Raw genomic sequence first — 18,456 nt, 5'->3', positions numbered from 1 at the left:
GCCAGATTAACGTGGCATCAATTAGCCGGCTATGACGACACGCTGAAGGACAGTAAAGCCATTAAAATATCCTGAGCTGGTAATGATTTCCAGAGTGCCTAAGGGGCGACGCTTCTCAAATACTAAGCCAGTTCGGGTAGAGCTCACACTCTCCTGGTTTACTCCACACTACTCAGATATATATGCCAACCGCTCCCGGGCACGAGTGTGATTGACAGCTGCATGTTCAGAAGTCGACCAAACCCAAGTTGCCTCAAAATAACCACTCCTTTAACAATCTGCAGTTTTATTTCCAGCTTTTGGTCTTATTTTCAAGCTCCACTCTGTGTCTTATCACTTTGATATTATCACAAAGTGATTCGTGGATGTGTTTGTGTATGTTTCTGTGTGTGTGTGTGTGTGTGTGTGTGTGTGTGTTGAGGGAGGAGGGAAAAGAGACGATGCGCACAGAAATTCGAGGATATCTGTTCTCTATTAGAATGTTTCAGGTAAGGCAAGCCTCCGACGAAGGAAACAGAGGTACAAACAAGAGAAGAAGAAGAGAGGAGGAAGAGGCTCTGTTGCAGTTAGTCTGCTACATATCACAGTATCTATGCTGGAAGCATCTTTGTTCTCGAAAGAATCTCAAAATGTATCCTCTGTCAAGAGAGACGCACACACACGCACAGCAAGAGGAGATCAACCATGTACAGGACAGATACATTTTGAAGCATCAGTGCGGGCGACATGGGGCTTGATACTAATTTCGTACTTTTTGGAGTAAAGTTTTGCTCTCGACTGAATGCTGAGAGAACAAAATTAGTATCAACGCTTCATCATGTCTGCAGCCAGAGGCCCCATAGCTAAGTGTAACTTGTTTTTTGAGATGAAAGGTACGAGCTTTAACTACAGCAGCTGTCTATAGAAGAGGTTAGCATTAACTTATTTACAGTTAAGAGTTAAAACTGTAACTTCCTGCAGAAGGCATGCTAAGGATGTAGCGACTTGATTCTTACTGCTTTCATCCATCTCCAAAGAGTTGTTAAAACTTTGGATATACACTGAGAACCCCTCCCACTAGTGTATATTTCTCACAGCGGCTACTTTTCGGAGGGCTTTTTGAAGTTACACTTGAAGCTCCCATGGGACATGATGCTAAGAGGAGAGGCTCCTCGGTAGCAAATCAAAGAAAAGAGAAGGAGAAATAGACCAGGGTCAGAGCAAGCACAACTTGACACACCCATCCCACCTGCATGTCCGGAGTCGCACTCTTCCAGGTCCTCGTCGTCGCTGGAGCACTCGGCCGATGACACAATGTCATCCGTCGTCTGTGGAGAAAGAGACACAAGCAGAGGAGAATGTGAGTGAGGCCTCCAGTGGCAGAGTGAGTCCTCAGCTAAACCGCCCCACAGCCGCTCCATTCAAGGATATCTCAGCGCACACAGACCTCTCCGCCTGTCCTTCGGCATCCATATATCACTTGGAGTCAATCATATTTCACAGTGTTTATCATTCTTCACTTTATGTGCTTTCCACCTCCGCAGATAATTGTTTTCCTTCACCCTCCGTACTCTGCCTCCCATTATTTATCGCCCGTCTCCTCCTCTGTCGTCCACAATCAATGGCCCCACCAAGCCCTCACAGATCAACACTGTCCCGGCTTCTGATTTGTGCTAAAGGGTGCAGAGGGAAGGAGGGATGGGGGGCGGCCGACTTCAAGCTTCACCCGGACCAGCGATGGATTATCTGCACCTTCCAGTTCCCACAATTCTGATTTATCCCCTCCCCCCGATCCCAACCCCTCTCTTCTTTGGGGTCGACCCATGGAGGACAGGGTGGGGGGGGGGGGGGGTTGGGGGGGGTGTGTGTGGTTGTATTTCAGTGACGGTGCGCTGGGCAGCCGGCTTTTATTAGAATGAATCAGCGGGGCGATAAAATAAACCCTGTCACCGAGCAGGGTTATGAAATCAGAGTGCTGATTGAGTTTTCCAGTCCTGGCCGAGGGTGTGGGGCCCTAAATATCATTGAGTTTGACAGACTAATGAAACGCGCCCCCGTGCTTGCGCTGCTGCTTTTGACAGGGCCTGGAGAAAGCTGTCTACCTCCAGCGTATGCATACACATGCACGCTGATGTTCAACATGTATCTCCACCAAACCTCAGAGTGAAAAAGGGGATTTTTCACAGCACAATGTGTGGTTTGATTATGCAGGATGGTCTGTGTTACTCTCTGTGTCGGTACATTTGATAATGTGTTAATGCCTGTTTGTGCTGGTGTGCATAATGCAACACATTATGTACCGTACTCCAGCAAGAGGGGGCAAAAAAAAAAAAAAAAACGAAGCAAGAGGGGAAGCTCTAAACTAAATTGCTGTAAAATATGGCCCCTTGGTAAACATGACTATTTATTGAAGCCACATTACGGGCGTAAAAGTCTTGGTTATTGCCGAAAGAGGGTTATTGCTTGTTATTATGATGGCGGCAGATGTGGGAGGCAGGGACACAGTGAGCGAGATGAGAAAGCCGAGCCACTTCAAAGTCTGTTCCAGCAATTTCAGCAGCAGACCATCACGCCATAACCCAGTATCAGCTGAAAACACTGTCTTTCTCTTGTCCGTTCATGCTGCATTTCTCTGCAGGCCGTACTGACAGCATCTCAGCACTGAGCAAATATGTTCCCAGCCTTAGATATAAAGCTTAGCAGTCTTAAACACTGATCTATATGTTCTTAATACAAGATAAAGCTTTAAAATATGATATTTTATTATACTTTCAGAAGGCCTGCTTTGAAATAATACTTTGGAGCAGCAGATCCGTTTACAATGCATCCACAATGAATACGTTATCATATATGTCATTCTCCTGTCTGTATCAAGAGAGGTGGAAAAGCTCTTTAGATGTGACTACAACAGGTCCGATCTGAGTTTAATGACAACAAATTGAGTGCAGTTTATTGGTCAACAGTTCAACAGTGACTCTCATCAAACAGATTAGAGGTGGAGAAAAAAATCGATACAGAATAGACACCATATTTTGCGTGGCGATAAAATATCAATTGATGGCCACCAAGTATCGATATTTTTATTATATTAATAGCAAATGTGCTTTTTCAATTTTTAATTGCTGAAGGGGTTGCACAATTATTTTTGTTGAAAGAAGTTGAATTGAACACATGTTTATGTCCAGTTAAGTTCTCTCCCATTGGATAGAAATAAAAAGACTGAAGTGAGATTTTCTTCTTATTTGGAAAAAACAGTTCTTGAGTTTGTTTAATTTTGTGGACACAATACAGAGTTAAAAAGTTAAATCCCAATATATTGTATCGCAATTCTCAGCATATCGCAAAATCTTTAAAACAGCAATAATATCCAATTGTGACTTAAGTATCGTGATAATATCCTATCGTTGGGTCTCTGGTGATTCCCACCCCAATAAAAGATGGTGCTCTAAGCCTGATATAAACAAAGATCCTGGTTCTGTTATCAGGGAGAGGGGAATTCCCAAGACTTCATCTTCAAAAAAGGAATTTCTTTAACACCAGAAGGGAGTGCTTCTTTGTTCAAATGTAAAACTCTAGATAAAAAAGTCATTACATCGTGCAATGCATTCTTATATTTCTAAATACTACATAGTTGAATTAAAAATTAATAATATAATATCGAAGTCTGATTACTCCTTTGAGTGTTTGAGTACATGTGAAATTTAGACAGAGTCGTACTCCAACAACACTAAGTCAGGATCAATGTTTGTATCACTTATTCAAACAAAATGAAGGAAGGGGTTTGAAAAGTGGCTTTGTAATTGATTTCCAAGAACGAGTATGAGTTCCTTTCATTAAAGCATAAGGATATCTGAAAAGGCTGCAGCAACACACAGATCACGGAGACAGAAACATCACAAGACATCTTGTTCCGTCTTCTTAAGAGCTCTGTAATAATTTCTAATGCATAAAGAAAATAACATCTCTTTAATAAACCATGAAATACTGTAATGATATTTAACTAAGTTGTAGAGGACATTCTTCTCGTGTCAGATCATATGTAAGGATTCCTTCTACTCTACAGTGCAGCAAAAAAAGAGGAACATTAGACTGTTCCTCTTTGTGCATTTTCAAATAGTAAGGCTGGCAGAACAGACAAACCGTACATTTTGTTAGAACTGTTAATGGGCACTTTGAGATTGTACGCTAAAAATGAGCAGCACGATTTTATATTCCATAAAACAATGATGAGAACATGTTTTTCTGACCTTTTCCTCTGTCTGAAGTCACCCCACAGCCCTTTTCAAATGAGCTGGAGGACCCTCCTTATCATGTTCCAGATGTTCCCTTGAAATGATTTGTAAAATGGACGTTACTTAATGGTAATTATTCAAAAGCCGATTAAGTGTGTGCCTCTGCAGATTAGGAGCTTTTTTATGAGTCAAATCAAGTCCACATGAGCAGTGAGTCGACGGATCAAATGTCCCTCATGTGATCTGACGTTACTAATTAAAACATATAGATTATACTATAATATACACTGATTAACTCAGTGTGGCTCACAGCAGTGTTTCCACGGAGATGGAAATTAAGTTTAATGTATCACCAGAGCTCAATGTGAGTGCCAAATCTGACTGTGAAGTGATTTAACCACTTGTGTCTTTCATTTATAATCACTCATATGTTGATATCTGGCAATAAAGTGACACAAATAATAGTTTTGTAGATGATTTTTACTTGTGTTTTGAATTTGGCGATTCCTGGAAAAAACGTTTGTAACCTATTGTGCATTCTGGGAATAATTTGGCAGCCAATGAAATGCTTTCTCAATTTTTTTTCACTCCTTTTAATGCAACAAATGATACCACTTAAGTGTCTGTAATATGCTCGCCCACCTGCTGTTGGCGCCAAAAGTCTGCAGAATGGTTTCCTGTTTGAATTTTTTACGCTATTTTTTTTTTTTTTTTTGAAGCGAGACGGAAAAACCATGCAGCAAAGGGCCAGCGTTGAAATCAAACTGGGTTGTTGTGATAAAGACTTAGCCCTACAACATGGTGTGCACTTCACAGGTGAGCTGGCAGTGAGCTTCTATGATGTCCAAACTGTCTGATATTGCAGTTAACATGTAAATATTCGCAAATCAAATAGCAACTGGCTAACTGTTTAATGGGCTCAGATAAAATCAGCAAATGTATTTATAATTAACTGTAGCATTATTTTCCAGCAGTAGTGAACCCCACCTGGTACTTCAGGCTTCTGGCTTCTCTTTGATTCTCTTTTTATACCACATCTAACCCAATCTTTTCTAGTTAACCTCCTCATCTGTGAGATGTTCCACCAAGTGTTTTCTTTAAGTATGTCAACTTCCTCATTCTTGCCGCTGTGTCAGCCTCTTAGAGGTATTGCTGGCATCAATTTAAAAATGGCCATATGTTTTTCTGAAAACAACGACATTTCCCAATTTCAACATTTGATATGTTGTCCAAACCTTTAAGGAAATGGGGTAGTAAAGGAACGAGCTCAAGCAGCATTCCTACAAGGACTGATATGGCTCTAACGATCCTCAGAAGGTTTGTGGTATGTTAATTCATTAAATAAGTTGAAAATTGCACAGTTTCTAACCCCAAGGTAATCCTCATTAAACATGTTTATATCCTCAGTGCTCCCTCGACTTGTTGGCTCGCCGAGGCCGAGGCCCTGGAAAGCACTGCAGAACTTCTGCCTCCAAAAAAATCATTAAGCACTTCATCGCTGAGCCCATCCACATGAAAGAGGAGGACTGGCTGCCTCACCTCGTCTATCGCAAAGGTTGCATTTGAATGGTAGAAGGATACATTCTCAGTCAATGTATTCACTCTCCCACTTGATTGAAAATCATCTGTGACTCCGAGTAAGAGACCTTCTCATTTCAGCGACTTTGATTCCACTCGGAGAAATTGAAGAGGGCTTTTGAAGTGTGATGTTTGACATTTGTAGATCCACTAGATTGTGCTGCCTGATTCATTTTTCATAAACACATGATGTATCTCTGCCAGTCACAGCGGTTCAGGCTGAAGTGCTTCTCATGAAAGGCTTACGGGTGCCATTTCTACGCATTTGGGCTAATGCAAAACCAATGAAGTGACACACAGAGCTTACAGTCTTCTCTCAGTCGACCTGAGACGTCGATAATAACATATAGCATGAGGCTAGATGCTGTAAATGCAAAGGGAGCTCATGGAGCGGAAAAGGCAAAAACTGCATGTGTATGCCGCGGTGGGAGAGTACAGCGTGGTATGGCAGAATGATGCGGTTGGCCAGCAGGACTACAAAAACTGATTTCACAGCTGGGGAAATCCAATTCTACGTCTAAATCTCCATAACATAGAGTGGGTTATGTTTTGGCAGCAAAGTGATTTCTTTTTTGGTGTAATTATTCTCAACAAATCGTCATTTTTTTTTTAGATGGTTATGGACGGATGGATTTACAGGCTGGTTTGTTGTGAGTGTTTGAAGCTCTGATCTGTACATGCATTCTTTGTACTTCCTGTGTGTTAAGTAAGCGTATCATACACGATGATTTCAGGACATAATTCACACGCTATGTGCATCATGCCTGATTATCCTGATTACCCCGCCTACAAGTGTTGCTAAAATTCTTAACTCCACGAGCAAACAGTACAGCCAAATCAATAGGCAGACTTCATTAAAACAGCATTTACCTCTGACCACTTCAGCACATCAACTACCAGGATCACACCAGGGATCGATAAAGATAGACAGCCTCCTTGAGAGACGAGTCTCAAAATACCAAGCTTTTAGTTTCACAGCTGATGGCTCTGGCGTAGACAGAGTGGAGAATGTGCAAAGACGTGTCCACGAAGCTTCTGCGGTGTTTAATCAGGAAGTCTGGACTGACGACTGTGTATCAGCCAGCAGCAATGCAGACACCATTAACAGGCCGAGCTGCAATTACCTCAGCAGCAGAATGGAGTGCATGCTACATCACCAGTCAGGCCTGACCTCAGAGTGAACAAAGAGGCTGCACGATTGATTAACCATAAACCTGGAGCCCTGGAAACCAACACGTCTTTTATTAAAATCTTTGAACCACAGGGAAATTAACCTGTGCATGTCCAGTAGAGAGAAGTATTTCTGCAATAAGATGGAACTGTGAGGAATATAAGCCTCGTGAATAAATCTGTCTTTTTAGCAAGAATCACTCTAATTTATAGCACCCAACGATGCCTTTATGTAATCCAAGAACATTTTGGGTAATCCCATATTATTGTTTGTCGTGTCTGTAATAACCCTGAGATTCTAAGCATATTTTTACACCTGCTAAAGGCAATGGATACACACACTATACTGCGCATGAATGCAGCTTGTATAGACACTGATGGAGGACTGAAGCTGCTGCTGCTGCTCTTCTACTTATGTGCTGCAATTCCCACAGGGGCTGTATAGACACTGTGTTAGAAAATTACTTCTTTGTGTCTCTATCCCTTTGCTGCAACGGAGCCAGAGAAAAAGTCGCAGAGGAAATTTGACTCTAAGAAGGGAATAAACCCACTTTGAAAAAAAAAACAAAACTTTGAAACATCATATTAAGCTTAAACTGAACCTTTGGAAGACATTTCCCCCCCACAAAGACAGCTGTTGGTTTAGCTCGCTTAAAGCTCCTGTGAGGAACTTATGGTTGAGTAGGTTTTAGCGACCCCTGTGGATAAAACAGGACCTTTTATATTAATTAATTAATTAATTAATTAATTAATTAAGTTAAATGTATTACTTATTGAGAATTTGGATGGAAAGTAAAGAAAGGCTACTGCAGAGAAGATTGAACTTACATTGAATTACAAATACCAACAGATGCATTTATAGTGGCACAGGGGTAGCAGTGGAGCCGTCTGTAGAGACTTGGATTGGGAACACAAGTCTTGGCAGGGGTCACCGGTTCTAGTCTCTGTATGGACCAAAGTATAGAATTTGCGACTGGTTGCTGGAAGAGGCTAGTTCGCTTTCAGTGCACTGGAGAGGTCCCTATTGCTCTTTTGTGTTTAGCCCCTCACTCTGACACCTCTCCATTAGTGCTCGTCCATTGGACCCTGTTTGTGCATGTTTGTGTATTATGCTTTGTACAATAATGCAATGCTTAGCAGGAAGAGAGTCAGATGGGGCCCCTTACGGAGATTTCCTACTGTCATTGCACTACATATTTTGGGCCACTGCTTTGGTTTAAGTTTGCTAGTCCTCAGGGGCCCCCTTCTTGTCTGGGGCCCCAAGCAGTCGCCCGCCAAATCTGTTGACAAGCATCTCCTCTGCCTCAGGGATTAATAAAGTTTATCTTCTTCTTTTTCTAACCCTTTCAGTATAGAGGGATGATAAAGTAACCTTTAACTCCTTCATTGTACATATTAATCTAAATGTATTGATTTCATAATATTTTGTGTCATGAGAGCAGGAGATGTCTCATAAAAAGAAGCCAGTGACAAATACAAACTGTAAACTTCTGCCCTTGTTCCCTTCTGGCTATATTAATAGCAGAAGCAGCAGCACTGCAGGCTGCCACGCTCCGCTACATCGAGCAGATAAATGCAACCGGTGTCTGACAGATTTCTTGCACAGCCAAATAAAATCCACTATTCAATATAGCCGGGGCCACACTTTTCACACTTTACAGGTTTCCCAGCAAAGCAGAGCTAACGTGGCTCAAACACGAGTCAAACAAACTGAGGGCGAAAAAAAAAAAAAAGGTGTGATGCATTTTTTCCCTTCCGTGTAAATTCTGTATTTCAGATTATCTTTATTTTTGTGCTTAACTACGGAGGCATAGCTAATAAGGATCCTGCAGGAGCGAGAGTACATTCACACCATCACTTTACACCTCAGACTAAGAATACACGTGACTGAACTCAGAACATTTGCGTGCTAAAACATGACTACTTTCCATAAAAAGCATATGTCCTGACTCAGAAGAGGAGCACAACAAGCTGCAGCAGACTGCACCTATGAAGAAGATAAATACATATAATCACCTTGTGTGCAACAGAAGAACACAATATGGAGTCATATCAGACATCTCAATCTACAATGTTGCACTTCACCTTTGGAAGAAATTGAAATAAGGCTAGTTTGTTTGAAACATCTTCTTGATTAAATCTACTGATGACCAACTAGCTGTCAGGTTTTCCATTATCTTAATATGTGTTGACAGCTATTATCCAACATTCATACTAATCACACAGAGAATGTTTCAACTCGGCATAAAACTCATTAAACACATGGATGGCAACAGGAGCAGCTGCTGCAGCTGCGGCCGTGGATGCAGTTGAATATTCTGTTGAGCGTGATGGTGATTTGATGGGGCACATCAAAGCAGCCGCTTGTGCTCGGCAGGGGGAAAAGAAAGACATAATGTACTCGACCACTGTCTGTAGTTTTCCCCTGGGTCAGTAGAAGCAGTGTAAAGGCTAAAAAGCAGCCATGGCCCCCGGGTTACAAACATGACATGAAATATGAGCGCCAACAGTGCTGTATCTTGGAGAGGCGAGGGAGAAAAATAAGCACACACGCTTAAGTACAACACACTGAGTCATATCATAAGGGAGGGAGGGGGCTGGAGGTTGCTCCTGAACGCACCATGGTCTTATCATAACAAATGACCTTCACATGTTTTTGTGCCCAGAGGGTGAAGGAAACACTGAGAAACGAAGCCTTTTGAGAATAAGGGAAGAGACACAAAGTTATAGATCCACATTATAGCCTCACGCTCAAACCCAGTCTGGTTTATTTACAATGCCAGAAAGCCCAATGGCAAAAGCAGATTTTTTTTTTCAACTGAAGGGAATAGACCCCAAACAAATCAATTTTCCTCCAGCGCCCCATCCTGGCAGTCAGTTGCCATGGATATCCAATGTGGTTGCATGTTCAGAGATCAAAGTGACATCGCTGAGGCAAGGGCGAATCAGAGACGCACCATTCAATGCAACTTCTTACCTCAGGTGCTTCTCCACCACCTCGGACATATACCTATATATTTCACACGTGTTAGATGAGGATACACACTGCACACTATTTTTCCGTGTGAGAAAATTTTTCAAAGAGCGACAGACATCAGAGGTCAGACTAACTCCCACTCCCATCTCCTCTTTCTTCTTCTCAATAATTCCCATTCCTCCACTCCAGCAGCCCTCGTCCCAAAATAAGATAGTCATCTCCGCGGCGGAAGCTTCGCCTTTCTATTGACGGCCGTCTGATGTGCGCGTTATCATGTCCGATCTGGGCTCTGACAGGCTGACAAGAGAGAAGCTTGTATTACAAGGGGAATCAATGGCGCTAGGCCATATCCCTATCAATAGGCTGCCACAATTCTTTTTGCTCATGCTCCCTGCTCTGTGACAGATAAGACGCTTTATCAGAGAAAAAAAAAAGGTGGGGAATGAAAACGGCAGCACAGAGGTATCCTAAAAAGAACATAGAGGGGAACTTCAATAAAACATTTGAGCATGATGTTTAATCTTTATAAACTGTGCTGTTGAACGATCAAAAGCAAACACAGGTCGTGAAAAAAGGTTGAGAGTCTTTCTGTCAACCTTCTCTGTCAAAATGGAGGATGAATTCCAACAAAATGAGCTCCAGAATCAACTTGTAAGGCCAAAGACACACGCTTAATCATTCCCTAGATCAAATATTGATATTTCAAAATGAGCACCCTCGGTGGGCCTTTCTTTGCCGCCTCCTGTAGTCAGCACTTTTTTTCTTCTATCCACATTTAATAAAGAAATAGAATAAGGTTGGCGAGGAGAGCAGCAGGCAAAACAGCTGGGAAGGTGAAAAAACAGAAAACGCATTTAATTTGTTCACCATCAGCGTGCCGTGTTGGTTTCAGCAGAATGGGTTATGTGCCGAGTATTTCTCTTTTTCTCAAGGACCTGCCTTTGTACACAGCAGCAAGGGTTGCTGGCTCACAGCAAACTCTAATTGCCCTGAGGCCAGAGGCAGCCACTTTCAAACAGGGTCATTCATCTTCCCATGGAAAAAGAAATGGTCTTTGGCCCTGATCCTTAATCACCCCCCTGCCGCAGTGTACAAGGTCATCAGGGAAGCCCTGTGACAAACACACTCACACACAAACACGTACTGTACGTGAACACGCAGACAGACAGAGTGGATAAAAGACTGAAGGTGGTGTTGGGGAGAGACAGGCGGAGAGGTACATGTGAGGTAAGCAGACGAGAAATGGAAGGAAATGTCTCCTCTCTATGCGAGTCCATGCCGTCCTCAAGTGAAATTGGAGCAGCGATTACAGCTCCGAGTTAAGGTTTGCGTTACCGTTTGTGGTCCTTCTCCCTTCAAAGAGGAAGTGCAGAATTCATGTGGATGTGGCGGTGAGCTGCGCTGAAAGCTGTGACCAAAGGAGAGGCAGAGAGGAGATGAGAGCGCGTGGAGGGGGTAATAGGAGGTAGGGGGGGAGTCAGGACAGGAATGGAAATAGTTCCATTTTACTGCAGATCACAAGACATTGGCAGAGACCGGTCCTCACAACAAGGTAACAGTGTTTCTGCACGGACTCCAGTATGTTTCATAAAGAAAGACTTCCAGTCCAACCAGGACTTTTGAAGTAAATAGGTTTTTTTTTTCTCAGGACATTTGGATTCATAAAGCAGGATCAAAATTGTATAACTTTCACAGTAATACTGAAAAGTTATTTTCAAGAGAGCTATCATTTAAAATAATTATGACGCTAAAAAAATGATTGCAGATTAATGGCACTCTGACGTCATACATCACTGATCATACATAGTCCACAGTGCCTTTTCAAGCTTGATGCAAACAGATGGAAAAACATTCGCTGGACTTTTAATTTGTATAATTATTTTCCAGATAGCGAGTGATCAACACCATCCAGGATCGATTATTAAGTGGACAATCTGCCCTCCTCTCTCCTTCCCCTGTCTGCCTTTCTCCATTAAATACTCACAAGCACCCATACACACACATGCTGAGGTACATCCAAACCACAAACACATCGAAACGTGCAATATTTTGATAAATCTTCTCCTGTCACTGTTTTGGAAGCTTGTAAAGAATTCCGATGACATCCAGAGCCACTTTTATTTCGATCGTTTGGTTATGTCATTTACAAGAATCCTCTTTGATACATGCGGTTCCGCTTGCTGTGAAGTTTATTTTAAAAATAAACATCGGCTACTGACATCAGTTCATGCCACATTATTTGCAGGTATGCTGATCTGTCTGTTAACCGGACCAATATCGGCCAATACCGATGTTGTACCGATGCATCTGTGCATCCCTAATTAAGATCAAAGCAGGTGATAGCAGAGAAGTACATGTTCACTTTTTAAGGGGCTACAACCAGTTTAGACATTTAAAAACACGTGCACTGTACTGGGCTTGACTGCATATGATAAGAAAAGGATTTTGCTCCATATTAACTAACAGAAGAAACAAACAAGGAACACAGAAAAACACATGTATTGGTGTCAGATTCAATGCGGTGGCCTTTAAAGTGCTGCCAAATAAACTCTTTCTTCACATTCACCATTCGGCCTGTTTTCTTCTTCTTGTCTATAATTCCTCAGATACCTCCTTATGTTTAATATTTGCTGCTCTGTGGCTGTAAACTCCATAGGTTTCCTCTGATGTCTCTTTCTTTGATTCAGTGCTTGATGCCGTCTTGAGATCGGGGTTATAAAGTCATGAATACATATATTCTAACAAAGCTTGAGGTAATTTGGTCTCTTTAGTTCTGAGTTTGGATATTTAGAAATAATTAGATTATGATTTAGCTTGCTAGGCTTATTTATGCAAGATTTATTTTCTAATCCCTGCCGTCCCAAAAATCAGTGTGTCCAATAGTACATCTAAGATATTGTGATTGTGGTGGTTTTCTGTTACAAATACTCTAATCCACATACAATTGCTGTTTAGCGGCTTACTCTTGGTATGTGCTCGTTTGCATGTTGTCGGGAAAGCCTTTATGCGCAAAGGGCTTCAAGAATAAACCTGAGTGACCTCACTAATTGCAACAATACAATCAATAAGTAAAACGATATGTCCAATTTGAAAAGCTTATTGGCTTTCTATTGAGAATGTGTGAAGTCTCAAACAAGCAGATGAAATTAGACCTTGCACTCTCTCCTTGTGGACCACATTTTGATCTCCCTCTTCAATCCATTTCAATATTGCTGCATTCCTCACAGTCAAAGGCTATTATGACTTCAAGGCTTTAATACCAAATCAATGTAGGCGTTCTGTAATGGCTGTGGCTGGCAGCCTCACGTCTCCCAAATTAGCCGGAGGTCCCATTAGGCTTCAGTTCCTAATGAGCACAAACCAAATTAAGCATTCAATTTAGTCTCTTTTTAGAAGATGAAAGTTGAATCGTAATCACTAACCAATAGAGAAATTATTCAAGTGTATTGTACGTCCGGGGCCTCCCACAGTACCACAACATGCTAACACACATACTGGGATGACTCACCATGCACGCACAGTCACATAGATTCATGCAATTATCTTTCACTTAATGCTGTTAAGAGCAACAGGTTGCATTGTAGTTTGCAGCATGTCTCTGTGGACACAGATGAGAAACATTACTGGGCCTTGCTAACAGCTCAGCTGAGCAATGAAACAGAACGCATTATAGCCGGGAAACATCAAAGGCTGCGTCTGTGTGATACATATTTAATTAAATCCTATTGACTCTGCTAGACGCATGGTGCGTTCTGTGCACACAGAGACAGTTATGAATATATAGATCTGTGAATATTCTCAAAAGAATATTGTCACTCTCTGTTTCGCGCTTGTATACAGGCATAAATTCAAGCGCATTGCAAAGGCATGGCAGCACATCTATTCACAATACAGCCATGTGCAGAGATTCATTACTATTACTGTGGAATAATTCAGCGGGTCTGTGCGCCCTGCTGTGGCTCGAGACCCAAACACACCTGAAGTTTTGATTTATCATCGCATGTAGCACACAGCTCAGGGAGAGAGCCATGTGACAGTTCTGTGTTGTGTTCAATATGTTATCTCTGAGACATATTTAGCCTCGCCTGACACAAAGTCAGACGGCACCAGAAAGCAGCTAGCATTTGAAAAACAAAAATACCTTTCTCAGCCCCATCTCCTTTTCACTTTGTGTTAGCTTGTTAGCTAATGACGACCACATCTATGAGTCAGCTATGTTGTTCTTCAGAGTTACTTAAGTTTGCCAGTCTGGTCTCTTAATGAGGAGGACTTCTTGTTGCTGTGAGCAGTAACTGTGCCCAGCTATTGTTGGTCTACTTTAACCACAATGTGTCACTTTATATTACCAAGAATCTCGACTAAACAGAGACAACATAGAGTGTGTGAAACCTTATGAGAGCTGTGTGAATGTTTCTTTGACACATTTAAGCTAAATGTTTGCTGTAGTTAGGGTGTTAAAGCTGTTTCCGTGTTATCAACATGTTAAAATGTGTTGACATAATTAATGAATGAATATCATACTTTTGCTTACTTGTTTATTTTTTTATTATCATGTATTCCTTTTATAACAGCATTTACAAACATGTTGGAATATCAATGTAAGAATTAGAACTAGAAAAGTGTTTTTGTAAACAACAGACACATTTTCTGGAGCAATAAATGAGGAGTCACTCCTTCTTAGTCAAGTACTTACATTATTTCTCATATTTCTAATAGTTATAAAAGCCAGATAAATCTCTAATTTTATAGTTGTAACGTCCCGTGTCTTTCATGGCAGCAGCCGCTATTACAGAGCCGCCATGATGGACACAGAATGTTTATCATTGTCATGGAAACATTCCCACAAGTGTTCTCTCCTGAAGGTCAACAGGGAAACAGTTTCAGGCAGCCCCTTCATACAGACATACCTAAAGATATTTGGTGCATAAAGCATGGTGCACTGGATTTGAGTCAAATGTTTGAACTTCTTATGGAAAGGCACTAACTTCCTGAGTTTGTTATAAAGTAACTTGCAAGAGTGCCGAAGAAAAAAAAAAATGCTGGCAGTAGAAGTTTAACTTTTATAATAGTTTTACTCCCAGAACCGTTGTGCTGGAAAAAAAAGCTAATTAAACACTACCAAGAGTCTGGGCTCTCACAGCAACCTTGCCACTTCTTAAAATGGCTTGGCACAGGATTTAATACCGACTGTTCCACTTTGATAATCCATGCAAGTCTACTGGCATGTGCTTGGGGATAGATGACATCTGTATGGAAAGCGGAGGAATCTGGATGTGTCATGTAACACTTTGAATGCCATCTGGGATGTTTTTTTTAAGTGTTTGAATCCACAATTGTTCAAGTTAAAGTAAAAGACAAATGCTGCAATTCAAACATCTGCACTAAATTGATCTGTTTAATTGCATTTGCAGAGAGAGAACAGGTCCTCCTAAGCACTATGATTGTCTTTGAGCTGGAAGTGGTTAACTCTGTTGCCTCAGTTGTAGGTTTGAGTTATAAGTCGGACTTGTGTACTGTATGGTTTTATAAACAGTCAGCCGTCTCTGGTGGCATCGCAGCAGGAGGTTCAGCCTGTGAGCGTGTGCTGATGTCCTGCCGTCCAGCACAGAAACAAACTGCTGCATAGTGTGTGTGTGTGTGTTTTCCTGTTTGTGTTACTGATGTGTGTTTGCTTGCCCCTTGGTGTGTGGGTGCCCCGCCGTGACAGTGGAGGCTGACAAGACAGCGGGTTTGCACAAACACACATTCACACTCACACACACACATACACACAAGAGCTTTCCCGGAGGATCTATATAAACTGTGTTGTGAGGCATGGGGGACATCCATTACAAAAACCCCTGTGGTTCAAAACCCCTGGAGCCTGCTGCTGGTTCTCACACACTGTGAGACAAAACTAGCCTGAACACACACACACACACACACACACACACACACACACACACACACACACACACACACACACACACACACACACATGACCATACAGATAGAGAAAAGTGAACATCTAGAAGCAGCTTCACACAGAGAAGTCTAATGGAAATATCTTCTCGTACATAGTCTTCTTCACACCAAGTGACATGAAAAATTCATTCAGACATTCACAATGTTGAGAACACACTTGGTCGACAGAGACAGACAGTCCATGACAGTCCTGGAATGAGTTTGTCATGTTGATGGTGGTGGTGGTGGTGGGGTGGGGGGGACTAGACAGTGAAAATCCTTTGATTTTGTTCTTCTGTTCTCTGACACTGTGAGGGGCTGCAGCTGCAACACGACTGACAGATTTTTGTGTTTCTGTTTATGTGTGTGTGTGTGTGAGTGTGTGTGTGTGTGTGTGTGTGTGTGTGTGTGTGCGCGCACTAGAATATATGCAAGTAACAGTAGCCTAATTTAGCTCTGCATGTATGCAGACGTGTGAGACAATGATTAAGAGATCCCTGTACAAACTGCAAGTGTGTGTGCGTGTTTCCCTTTAATGAGCCACACACAGCAGCAGGCTCCTCATCAGTCGCTGTCTCCTAATTGGACCTACAGAGCAAATAGTGGACCACCAGCATTCATCTCCCAGAATTCACTAGGAGGAAGGGTGTCTTGCACAGAGTAAAAGCTGGATATTGGCAAAAAAAAAACCAAAAACCAGAGAAAGGAAGTAAGGAAGAAATAAGAGAAGCAAACGAAGGTATTCCTGCAAACTAGTTTGACCTTTACACAATTACCGACAGGTCTGGGCGGCTTCCGCAAGGAAGGTGATCACAGAGACTGACTAACTAAAAAGAAAAGACGACTGACAGCAGGTGGAGAAGAGGAGCGGAGCTGCCTACAGTCACTGACACACACCTGTACGCATACTCACACACACACACACACACACGGGCAGATGAACACACTCATCAAACATCATCTGGCAGACTACCACGTGGAGACGCGCAGCAGGCTGAACAGCGCCTTCCTCACCACCTCTTGAAGAGAGAATAAATCAGTGATTATCATATATCCCCAGGCGTTAAGCAACATCCTTGATGTGCTTGAGATAGACGGCGTAAAAGAAGCGAGTCGAGGAAAACAGTGAGGAGAAAATGGAGGGCGAGTGAGCATCGCGGGAGCTTAGTGTGCAAAATATTATCTTTGCAGCTGTGTGAATTGATTCTGGTTCATGACCTTCTTCCTGCAGCTTGCCCTCCCTCTAAACTTTCCTGTAACTGCCTACCTCATGCTATCTATCCTAACAGCTTGAAATAATCTAAAATTACTGAAATTACACTGTGCCAGAGAAGAATCCATGTCAATTCAACCTAATCATATTGTCATCATGCAATGCATATCCAAACGCCTCGATGTGGCCTTATTTCCCAACTCTCAGCTGAAAAAAGAGACCAATTAAACCGCAAACAATTTACCTCTCATTTTCCCGTCTCCTGAGCACCAGGCCAGTTGAAGATGATGGACGCGAGCAATTTCTTTAACACGGCAACCATGCAAATCACTTTCAGTGCCTTTCCCTCAGCGGTTTCTCCCCCCATGGTACTCTAGATTGCAGCCTCCTTTCCTAATTGTTCTCAAACATCTCAGGCCAACAGCGCGAGCTAATTGAGAACGAGAGACGTTGATCTCCCATGATAGAGAGCCTTGCATAAATGAGTGTTCCCTAACCGACTATCCACAGCAAACCAGCGAGCGTAAAATACAGTATTTGGTTCAACAAGATTTATGCAGAAATTCAGAGATTAGAGGGCCATTTATCAAGCTGTACCTGTTTTGATTTATTGTAAATGAAGTTCAAGATTGTTGGAACTACTCATCAGGAGCGTCCAAACCTTCTAGGTTATGAGAATAACATAAAAGACATAAAAACACCTGGATACATATCCAACAGGATCTGAAGAGCAACATCAGCTTTATGAGTACATACAGGAATTAGGAACTTCTGTGATGCAACAACAGCATTTCTACACAAAGGTGAACAAAAAGATTAGGCCTCTAAAAATCATGAATTTTTTAAAACCACAGGTGGAACTGCCAACACCTCACTGTCATAATGAGGGAAAATGTGGGCGTGAGGCTTTTCTTTTCTAAAGGTCATTAAAGAAAAATGCTGGAACACAATGTTCTGTTTCTGCACAACAACATCAGTCATCTTTTCTTTTCTTAAGATCAAGGTGCAGTTAGTAGTTTCTCTGCTTTTTATGACTTGCTAAAGACAGTTGAAAGTATACAAACTGAGGCAGCAGATTTAAAGATATCATCTTCTAACTCCACTTAAAATTCCTCGTGTCCCAATGTGTCTACATCACCCACAAAGCAACTTGATTACCAAGAGCTCCGTGGATATTTTTGGTGCTAGGGTTACCTTACCACCATATTAAAGTCAAAGTTTAAAGGTCAAATTTAATTCCTGACTCGCGCTGACTAAAGACTCGAAGAGAAATCTAAAATAAAAAAGTTTAAAGAACAGAAAAGAGAATACTGTGGACAGGTGAGTTGTTATAGGCTCCTCCTCCGGTCCGTCCAGGTGTGTCA

General features: G+C 42.0%; 1 protein-coding gene across 13 annotated transcripts in view; it reads right to left on the bottom strand.

The window, feature by feature from the left end:
• The window catches only part of nrxn3b (neurexin 3b), a 312,178-nt gene that overhangs the window by 12,611 nt on the left and 281,111 nt on the right, over window positions 1–18,456 (bottom strand). For all 13 annotated transcript variants that reach the window (XR_010668727.1, XR_010668728.1, XM_065963432.1 and 10 more), the window contains one exon: window positions 1,229–1,307. Coding sequence is in view for 11 of the 13 variants with exons in the window: in XM_065963432.1 (XP_065819504.1) it covers window positions 1,229–1,307 (79 nt within the window). In the remaining 2 variants the exon portion in view is untranslated. The remainder of the gene's footprint in view (window positions 1–1,228; window positions 1,308–18,456) is intronic.

Source organism: Labrus bergylta, chromosome 15 (genome assembly GCF_963930695.1).
Source record: "Labrus bergylta chromosome 15, fLabBer1.1, whole genome shotgun sequence".
Classification (NCBI taxonomy): domain Eukaryota; kingdom Metazoa; phylum Chordata; class Actinopteri; order Labriformes; family Labridae; genus Labrus; species Labrus bergylta.
The sequence above is the reverse complement of the archived record's forward strand: the minus strand, read 5'-3'. Positions and strand labels throughout refer to the sequence as shown.